This window comes from Hippichthys cyanospilos, chromosome 1 (assembly GCF_059441005.1).
Source record: "Hippichthys cyanospilos isolate Australia breed blue-spotted pipefish chromosome 1, RoL_Hcya_1.0, whole genome shotgun sequence".
Taxonomy (NCBI): domain Eukaryota; kingdom Metazoa; phylum Chordata; class Actinopteri; order Syngnathiformes; family Syngnathidae; genus Hippichthys; species Hippichthys cyanospilos.
Window position 1 is genome coordinate 7,018,111 of NC_142369.1, and position 10,542 is coordinate 7,028,652.

The window sequence follows — 10,542 nt, forward strand, 5'->3', positions numbered from 1 at the left end:
CTTTTAATCAAGCTTAAATATTTATTCATAAAACTCTACATCCCGCTAAAGAGGAAAACATTTAGGAAAGACTCGTACATGGTTCCCGCTGAATAAGCATCGAAACATCCCTTATGATAGACATATAAAAAGAATATGTACAATAACCAAGTTTTAGCTAATCTTTGGTTCAAACTGTGAGTAACATTTGACAAGGCCATCCTGCCCGTTGATTCCAGTTTGGTCTTGTTGGTGTACGAAGGCACTAATGGCTTTCAAGTGTTATTGACAATAACAAAACATCATAATAACAATAATATTGGCATATCATCTTTGTCAAGTGCTACCGAGCAAATAATTACGTCTACAAATCAACAAATGGTAAAGCTGCGCTTGCCGGATCGGAACAAACGGAAAGTTGTTTGTCCAGCAGCATTGAAGTAAATAACGTGTTTGAGTGTGTGTGGAGACATTGCACAGCAGATCTCCAATTTGCAAGCGTGGTCGCGCTGAGACACAGTCTCTTGTCCACTTCCCCTCTGCCCTCAGTTGGCGTTGAACCTGAAAAAATAAAGTAGCGTGAAAAGACATTCAAAATGCATTAATCCTACTCTCAAGTCAGGACAAAAAACAAAAACAAAAAACAAAAACAAAAATCAGTCATGTACGGGTATGATTTTTTGTAGCCATTTTTGGAGAATGCAACCACCGCAATAAACGAGGGAACACTACTGATCTTTTTTGCTGAATGTGTCTTCATATGGAAGTTTCCCAAACCAGACCCGTTCATGAAAACGGCCTTCTAGTTATAAAATCACGATAATAAATCTTATCCCCAGGATACACGCTCAGGCAGGAGAAAATGTTGTACCTGGCAATGATGTGCGTGACCATCCGGTCTGTGATGCCCGGACACGCGTCCTCGGCCAGTCGGATGTTATGTTCCAGCTCTTCGATGGCCAATCGTTTATCAGAGTGCTCCTCGTGCTGCTGCTTCAACTGTGCAAACACACACACTTGTAAAAAGTCGTTCGTAAGCGTGCGTGCGCGCGCTCGCAAACCTCAGTGAAGACGGGAGAGATGATATTGGCGAGACTGGAGGACGCGTTGACGGCAGTGTGTCCTTCGCTCCTCAACTGCCCGTTGATGTGCGGCCGCTCGTCTGTTTTGCGCTTGCGCACCGTCGTGAAGCTCCACTCGGGCGAATCGCCGTCCTTCCTTTCACTGGACTCGCTGAACACGAAACACAAGTCAAGCAAAATGGCCGACGGGCTGCCGGCAGTTTTTTTTTTTTTGTTTTTTTTCCATTTTGAAGTTACTCGTCTGAGTCGTCGGGGCTGCTGTCGCTGTGGCCCTGCTCCCGCCACCTTCGGTATCTGTCGATCAACTCGCTGAGGTAGGACGTCTTCTTACAGTGTTTGACGATGAACTTGTGCTTCAGCAACTCCTTAGCGGTAGGACGCTGAAGAAGGGAACACAAAAAAGTGAACTGCGGAGCGCACACACACACACACGCACCCATCCGTTTCCGCAAGTCCACCCCTCCTCAAATTTGCAATAGAACACGCGATTATTTTTCTACAAACAAATGTAGCATAAATATAAGCCGGTACAACCTGAATGATGAACAATAAATTTGAATGTGTAGTACTTAAAGTTAAACACAACTGAACTGCACCTAACTCATTCAATCCTATAAAGAAATATTTTCACGTGTCTTTTTTTAAGTGTTTGGCTAAAGGAAGGTTTAAAAGTATCTGATGATAAATAAAAGAAGCCCTAAAGTAATCAAAGAAGTAATTTATTACTTTAAGAGGTTACTTTCGGTAGTTAAGTACCAAAATAATACATAACTTTAGGCAATCAAGTTCAAAAGTAATTGATCTGGCAACTGATTACTTCTTTACTTAAGTGCTAAAGTAATTGTTTATTTTAGGTGGTAATGTAATTGTTTACTTTAGTACTTGATTAGCTAAAGTAATCAATTGTTATAGGACTTGATTACCTTAGTAATTACAAGTGCGGTAAACCGGATTATAAAAGGACGGTGGAGTCTCCAAAGAAGCGAATTTGTGTTTGGTCTTACAAAGGCGGGGTCCTTGTTGAGGCAGGCCTCAGTGAACTCTTTGAAGCTCTTGGAGAAGTCGCCCGTCAGCGTCGGGGGAGGCGACTTGGGGATGAGGAAGAGCACCCTCATGGGGTGCATTTCCGAATTGGGCGGCTCCCCCTTGGCCAGCTCGATGGCGGTGATGCCCAGCGACCAAATGTCCGCCTGGTGGGAGATCAATGCACCCCATCAACAAAGGCCTGAAGGATTTGGATGTTTGGTTTTTTTTTTTTTTTTTGAGGTCCACTCCTCCTTAACAGGACACTAGATTCCCCTCGAGAAATTTGAGATTTTAAACCAAGGGTGTCAAACTTCAGTCCTCGACGGCCAGTATCCTGCATGTCTTTGATCTTTCTCTCTCAAACACACGTGATTCAAATGATTAGGATCATTTTCAAGCTTAGGGTGAGCTAATCATTAGAATCAGGTGTTTTGGGGCGAGAAACCTGGGAAACATGCAGGATACCGACCCACGAGGACCAGAGTTTGACACCTGTCTTTTAACCCCTGGGTGTCAATGGCCGTACACAACCCTAATGTAAATCAAATGAATTCTATTTGCAAGCATTTAGGAATGAATGTATGGTGACGTTTTGAGCATCTACCTGCTTTGACAGCATAGGTGTCAAATTCCAGTCCTCGAGGGCCGGTATCCTGCATGTTTTCAATATTACTCTCTTAAACACACCTGATTCAAATGGTTAGGATCGTTTTCAAGCTCCTGCTTGTTGATGAGCTAATAATTGGAATCACGTTTGTTTAACTCTTTCACTCCCGTTGGGACAATGCGTCCCACAGCTTTTCAAAAACTCCAGTCCTCAAGGGCCGGTATCCTGCATGTTTCCTAGTTTTCACTCACATCTCAGGGGTCTGTAGTCTAGTCTATGAAAATGGAATTTTTTTAAACTAATTTTCCAAGTATCCCAGACTTATAAACAAGTAATATATCCCATAGGTTTTTTATTTCCTGGAAAAAAAAAGGTAGCGAAAGGGTGAAGCCAGAAGCATCGAAAACATGCAGGATTGCGGCCCTCGAGGACTAGAGTTTGAGACCTAACTATAGGCCTGTTTTTTTTCTTCTAATGCTTTTTGACTCTAGATCACTGGCCCAAATCGGATCGAAATTGACATTGCGGGGTTCAACAAATCCCTCTCCATTAATTTTGATCGAGACATGAATATGCACATTTGAGTAGGAACAGCAATTGCGTAGGGCTGCCGCGGCGTCGTATACGGCACACTGCCAGGAACGACTTCAAAAATAAAAAAAATACTTTCATCAGAAAAGGCAAAAAAAACCTTGAAGTCATATGCGGACTGCTGGATGACTTCGGGCGCCATCCAGAAGGGCGTCCCCACAAAGGTCTCCCGCTTGATCTGCGTGTCGGTCAGCTGACCGGCCACCCCAAAGTCGGCCAGCTTCACCTGGCCGTGCTCCGACAAAAGCACGTTGGCGGCTGCGGGTGAAAGACGGCAGCGGGGTTCGCGCCACTTTTGCGGAAAGGCGAGAGTCCGGAGGCGCACCTTTGATGTCTCTGTGGATCTTCTTCTCAGAGTGAAGGTAGTCCAGACCCTTCAGGATCTCCTTCAGCATGGTGGCGATTTGGGACTCGTCAAACGGACCCGCGCGAAGCTGCGTGCATACAATGAAAGATGACATTTTTTTTTCAAGTGGCAAAAAAATAAAATATTATATTTACAGTGGATAGAAGAGGGAGCAACACATTTTTAGACTGCTGTTGATTCTAGTATTTAGAAGAAGAAAATGTTAATATTTAGAAGGATAAAAGATTAACTGGTTGATATATTTCAAGAAATTACATAATGAATAAAATTAAGTGTTCTTTGATCGTTAAAGCTTGGAAAAAATAAATGAATAGCAGACAGTCAGTTTGAGTTTTATTTTTATTTTTTTTTTAATTTCCTGTAATATTTTTTTAACTTAACAACATGCAAAGCATCTGCAATATATTGGCCATTTTTTGGGATGGAGGAAGGTGTCATTATATTTGTCTTACGTTTGAACAAAATGTGCTCTAATTTCTCTACAGATAACAAATTAAAATGAGAAAAAAAATCCCTTTTTTTAAATAATAAAATGATTTTTTCACAAAAGTCAACATTGGAAAGCATTTATGAGATTTCAAACTTTACTTTTTGAAGAATTCTGTTTTTTCCTTCCCCCGCTAAGATGATTCCAAAGCAAAATTGCACAAATTCCAGTTCTTCTGAAAGACATCTTAACATTTTTTTCCCAGGGGAAAATATCAAAACAATTGTGGAGCTACTTTTAATATCCCCTTTACTTCACAAACTTTCAACTGAATCAAATCAAAACAACTTTTAAAATGCTCAACGTTTCATAAAATGAAATTGTAGATGAAATTGTATTTTCTTGACAGTATTTTCAAAATATAACCACAAATCCACCCCAAATTCAACATTTCTCATGCAATTCAAACCATTGTACTTGAACATTTCAACAATGCAGAAATTCCTACTTCTCAAATATTACCCCTAAGAAATGAATTTACCCAAATGAATGTCAAAATGTCAGAATGACAGAAGAAATATTGCAAAACTAGGAGAAATATTGCAAAAAAAATACCATCTTTTAAAATTCACTCATTCTAAAGTCCCTTCAGTCCAACATAATTTTGGTGTCACGTCAGCTCGTAAGCACCTCCAGATTTTTTTTTTTGGTGAGTGTTATGATGAACTTAGGCCTGTTTTTCATGTGTTCCTGAAACTGAATATCACTCACCAAGTCAAGTGCAGAACCTCCACCAAGGTACTCCATGATGATCCACAGTTTGCTGCCCTAAAAAACATGACACACGGCAAGCAATCAACTCCCAAACCAAAAATTAGGCCTGAAGGATTCATATTCTTATTTTTTATGAACTGGGTGTCACAATTTCATTCAGCCCCTGTAAAAAAAATGCCACGCTCTCACCTTGAGGTAGGAGCCATAGTACTTGGTGATGTAGGGACTGTCGCACTGGCTCAGCACGGTGATCTCCTGCTGGATGTCCTCAATCTCGTCCTCGGCTTCCTCCAGGTCGATGATCTTGATGGCCACCACGCTCAGAGAGCGGTTGTCGATGCCTTTGAACACCTGCCCCGACGCCATACAGTATCCCATAAACACTAATTCACTTTATATTCAAAAGGCGAAATAGGACTTCAACTTCACAATCCCTCAACTAAATCAAATTAGCCTCACACAAAAAAAAGAAAAAAAAAAACTCAAATGAATGGAGGAATGAAGGAAAAAAAAATTGACAAAACCTCAACAACCTTGTCATTAAATATTCCAAACATTGACATCATTCGCATAAAAGGATTTCCAAATTAATGAACAATAAAAACAAAATCGATCCAAACAATTACTTTTCGAGCCAACATTCCAAAAACGTCCACTTTTCCTCAAAGGCGGCTCCGTTTTCCAATAGAAAATTCACAAGAGGAAAACTTACAAAGTCAATTTCTCCTTTAAAAATGTTCACCATTCAAAAACAAATACATTTACAAATTTAACAATGCTACACAATTCATTGTAGGATGATTACATTTGAAAAATTCACTTTAATTTTTCAAACAATTTCCACGTTTTTCGTGACTTTTTTTTCAAACCATATTATCTTTAAATTCAACATTACCTTGAAAGTGTATCAAAATATCTAATAAATTAAGCCCCATAAAGAAAAAAATTGAAACGCATTTCAAACTTTCACATCAACGGAAAGCCACAGAAGGTGCTCACCTCTCCAAAGGATCCTTTGCCGATGCGGTCCAGTTTGGTGAATAATTCTTCTGGATCGATCTGAGAACTCTGACAGGGAAAAACACATTAAAATGTAAACATGATTGTAACGTATGTCAAAATAGAGCAAAAAAAAAAAATCAGAAACTAACCAAATTGCAATTTTCCTACCTCAATACTGTGAATGTGAATAATTATTTTTTTCACTATCATTATTTATATATATATATATATATATATATATATATATATATATATATATATATATATATATATATATATATATATATTTTTTTTTTTTTTTTATCTGATTTATTATACAAAATTGGTTGGTCTTATGCCTATAAAAAAAGCAAACAAATCTTGAAAAAAAAAAGTACAAAAGTGTTTACTGTACTTCAATTACAGTTATCAACTTACTAACCATGTCGCCCCCTTTTTTTTGTGTTTTTTTAAGCGCACGTAAACCTAGCGAGTGTGGTCAATGAAAAGGCGGGCGCCGCCGCGCATGTTTTCCACACGCTGGCAGCGCGTCAGGGAGCCAATGGCGAGAAGCCTCTGTGGCCGCACTCCGCTTTCCACTACTAAAAAAAGGAAGTATAACAACATGCAGCAGCGGTGCCACTCCCTGCCGCCGCGACCGCACGCCGCCGTCCTTGTGAGATGAGGAAGGACACAAAAGCAGCCATTTTTATAGGATGCAACCGCCTTTGGAATTCTCCATTATTGCAAGACTGAAATGAATGCTTCAAACAACATTTTATTGTTACAATTTCCATGATTAAAAGTTGAACATGAGGCTGGGTATTCAACAGGGCCCGACTGACTAATTGGATACACAATTTAATCAGCATATGAGCTCCCTTAACTCATTCAATCCCAAAGACATATTTTGACGTCATTTTAAAGAGTCCAGATATTCAATCGCAGGGACTTATCCGTATTTGGTTTTCAATTGTTTTGCCAAAGAAGAGTCTCAAAAGGGCTGGTAAGTAAAATTAGGTACTTTGTAATACTTTAACTCAATTCATGTATGCATTAAACTACCTTAAGAAATCAATTTACTTTACTACTTAATTATCTATGAAAAGTACAAAAGTACCTGGACTAATCAAATACATTTTTATCTAGTCTTTTTTTTTTTACCAGATTAAAGTACCTTGAGTCAGCCATTACTTGAATGTATAATTGATTACATTAGTTCTTGATTTATGTATTACCAGCTATTTCTAGACACTTCTTTAGCCAAACACTTGAAAAAAAGGGAAAAATATATATCATAATTACATGGAATTTAATTTCTGGGCTTGGAAAAACAAAACATTGGTAGTTTGGGATTGAATGAGTTGAACTCATTGATATTTTTTTTTTGGAATCCTATATTTTATTGATAACAACACCAATAAATAATAACAAAAAATCATTAATATATTATAATAATAATTTAACTATAGCTCTCACAATTAATCTATAAATCATTGATTATCAAATTAATTGATCACTATTTTAATATTTGTGTAATGATTACTCATCATAAATCATAAAATTGGCCAAATCTTATTTCAGCCTCTCAAGAGTAGTTATGTTCTAATTCCTGTAGTTTTTCATGAAATCTGATAACCTTTTGTATCTTATCAATTAAAACATTTGCAAACATCTGCTTTTACTTTGGAAAATGATCAGTGAAAATCAGTGAAGTTTTCATTGCGGCCATAGTCTCCACTTGCACAAACAATTTGGCTACAGACAAAGCAGTGCGAATATTCAAAAGCCGACTCAAATCACTTTGTTTTTCCGACCAATATCAATACAAGTATCCGTATTAGCAGCTAGTATTGTTCAGTGAAGCACTAGAATTTTAAAATTAGAATACAGAATTGGCATTACTGTAAATTCATACTGTTATGTAAAATGCAATTTTGGCGTATATTCTGTACTGTGTGTCTGTCAATAATTGTCTGCCCCACCCCCCTGGGAAATTTCAAGTGTCTATATCTGGTATCAGCATTGGTGTACTTTAATAACCCTACACTATGGTATCAGTCGCTTCAGGAAATTTTGAAAATCATTAAGGAGAGCGCCATGATTCAAAATGACATCCCAATACAAACACATACTAATTCAGTGGATGTGTCACATAGGCAAACAACCAAAGTTAAACGTTTACATATTCAACAGAATACGAGGAAGTGAAACGTCAACCTTAAGCCCATCTTGCACCTGTCAATTATTTTTGTCCTCTTAAAACAAAAACATCATCTATCTCACTCATTTCAAGGCCAGGCAGGGAGCGCACCCAGGCAGGTTTCACAAGTCGACACACCTGGTAGTCTCCCAACATACACCCAACAAAAACCCTTTGAGTCATAAGACTAATATCTTTTAACAAAAACACATGTTATAAATTAAATAATTTAGTGGAACGGTTAATGATGAAAAATAGCTAAAAGAATGATTTTTAGCTAACATGAAACTGCTGACGCATTATGCATGCTAATTAAATAGTTGTATTGCACATTGAGAGAAATTGTTGATATATTGAAATGATTCCCACCCCAACCAATCACCAATCACAATTGTATGCATCCACATCCAACATCAGGGTGCCGCAAGGAGGCACCTCAAGGCTCCATGTTGGGGCCTGGTGACTTCTATTTACACCAGTTTTCGCTCGACGTGTGGATATCGCAGGCCTCAATTGACTATTCTGGGATACTTGTGGCTTGCAGAGTCGGCATTTAGAGTGTCCTGCTGTTGCACAATGTCACCTCGCCTCTTGATAAACTGGTTTAGTTGGCTTTAGTAAGCTAGGTCCACCTTCGTGCTTACCTGCATGCCGGGAACTTCCATGGTGACTTTTCTTGAAGCGAGAACGCCCTCCTCCTCCTCCAGGTCGCTTTAGCCCTTTAATTGTCCCTCGGGAGCTCGACGTGGGGCAAAAACAAAATTCCCCCCGCGAGAAAAGTGACTTGAAGTCGACAGAAAAAGTGAAAAATGACGGCGGCAGACCTGGAGAGGAACGGGCTAGTGTCCCGTGAGAGAAAGTTCAACAAACTACCGAAGAGAAGCTTGTTGCTCTGTGGACGGAAGAAGGCGGAGCGAACGAACAAATACAATATACTGACGTTGGAATTTTACAAGTGTTGAAAACAAATCTGTAGCTCACAAAAAAAAGTTTATGATGCCCTTCATGATTTATTTATTTATTGGCGGGGTGTCAGCTTCGATTTTACTACTATTATTTTTGTCCTCTTTGTTTGTTCCGCCAACGACGTCACCCGGAAGTGTAGATTGGCTTCAGTTTGTTGGCCTGTTGCAGCGGTACGCCAGCTCACCCGCCATATTGGATGGGGCATCTCTGACCATCTCTTCGCACATTAAGAAAACAGCATTGGGAAATATTTAATTCTGATATGATTAGAAATGTTTAGCCTCACATATTTTAATATTAGTCATAACGGGAACAGTTACATTATTTAACAGGTGGTGGTGACTAACAACAAATCAGAAATAATTTAGATATGAACATAGGACCAAAAATTAAAGACGTTGCTTGTCGTCTTTCCAAATTGCATTGCTGCGTACGGCCACACACATACAGGAATACTTATTTTCTTAGACATTGTAACAGTCAACAAGAGTTGAATTACTTTCTCATGCTTACAATGCAGAACATCACAAATCCAACGTTTGCACTCAAACGAATTATTAACCTTGCGGAAGCTAATTCGTGAAGATATGCGTATGTCTGAATTTTTTTTAATCGTACGTAGACGGCCGTCGGTGTGCATTAAGTGTGCCAGGTTCACAAAAACGCACAACAAAAAACTGATTCTACTTGATTCGACAAGTGAAAGTCTGTTTCCAGTAAATAAAATACTTAGGATTGTTCTTGTACTATTGCACGTAAACTCGTGTTCTGTGGAGAAATTTATATTCGTATGACTCCTACCACGTGGTTGCTCTTAGGTGCTGTGCTAATTGTCTACTGTAGCACAAAAATAGTGCTGTACTTTCTGTCAATTGTTTAGTTATATATTTGGTTGAAGGACTATTATCCTAAACATTTTAACTGGAGTAAAACAATGCTGTTTTAAGCGTAATTGGTTAGCAAATAGTCGCTGCACTATAGTGAAGCGGACGCCATGATAACCGCCATTTTTAAATTCAAACCATCGAAATTAACAGGTCTACTAATGTGGGAATGAAGACCAGGAGTGTGCATTTGAAACAATGCAACAGCGTGGGGCACAATATGACGCAAAAACGCTTTTCTCAGCTTTTGCGGTGCTAATAGCTACGTCAAGCTAATTAGCGCCAACACTGCGGAGACTTCACTTGTACTGCCACGTTTTTTTGCGGTTTAAATGTTTGAGCTTAGGCTCCGGAACCGTACCATTGAAAGGTTCGGTCGAGTTGCCCCCGCTCACGTTATTCTGTTCAGTGGCCAACATCCTCCCTTGGTGGGAAGTCATCGGAGCAGCAGAGACGAACTCTTCGCGGCAGCCGAGCTGACCACGGCGTGTATTCACAATTCTTTCCCACGTGGACCTGAACTTGGCGGAGTGTATTTCTCGGAACTTTTTTTACCCTTCTAATTTAGGCTCTAAAACGTTTCCGACAAAACTTCCCGTTGTTCGCTGAAAGCTCGAGAAAGAAAACAGCAAACGTTAAGAACGGGAAGTTGGTT

General features: G+C 39.2%; 1 protein-coding gene across 1 annotated transcript; it reads right to left on the reverse strand.

The window, feature by feature from the left end:
- Window position 1: 1 nt before the first annotated feature.
- Window positions 2–9,576, reverse strand: LOC148428870 (serine/threonine-protein kinase 26-like). Its single transcript, XM_088434743.1, has 11 exons — window positions 8,682–9,576; window positions 5,853–5,921; window positions 5,043–5,204; window positions 4,851–4,907; window positions 3,611–3,719; window positions 3,386–3,543; window positions 2,066–2,251; window positions 1,299–1,441; window positions 1,041–1,212; window positions 851–978; window positions 2–540 (listed from the first exon to the last, which is right to left on the reverse strand). Exons 1-11 carry the CDS (start codon window positions 8,700–8,702, stop codon window positions 525–527), a joined length of 1,221 nt encoding a protein of 406 aa, XP_088290869.1. The 5' UTR covers window positions 8,703–9,576; the 3' UTR covers window positions 2–524.
- Window positions 9,577–10,542: the final 966 nt, after the last annotated feature.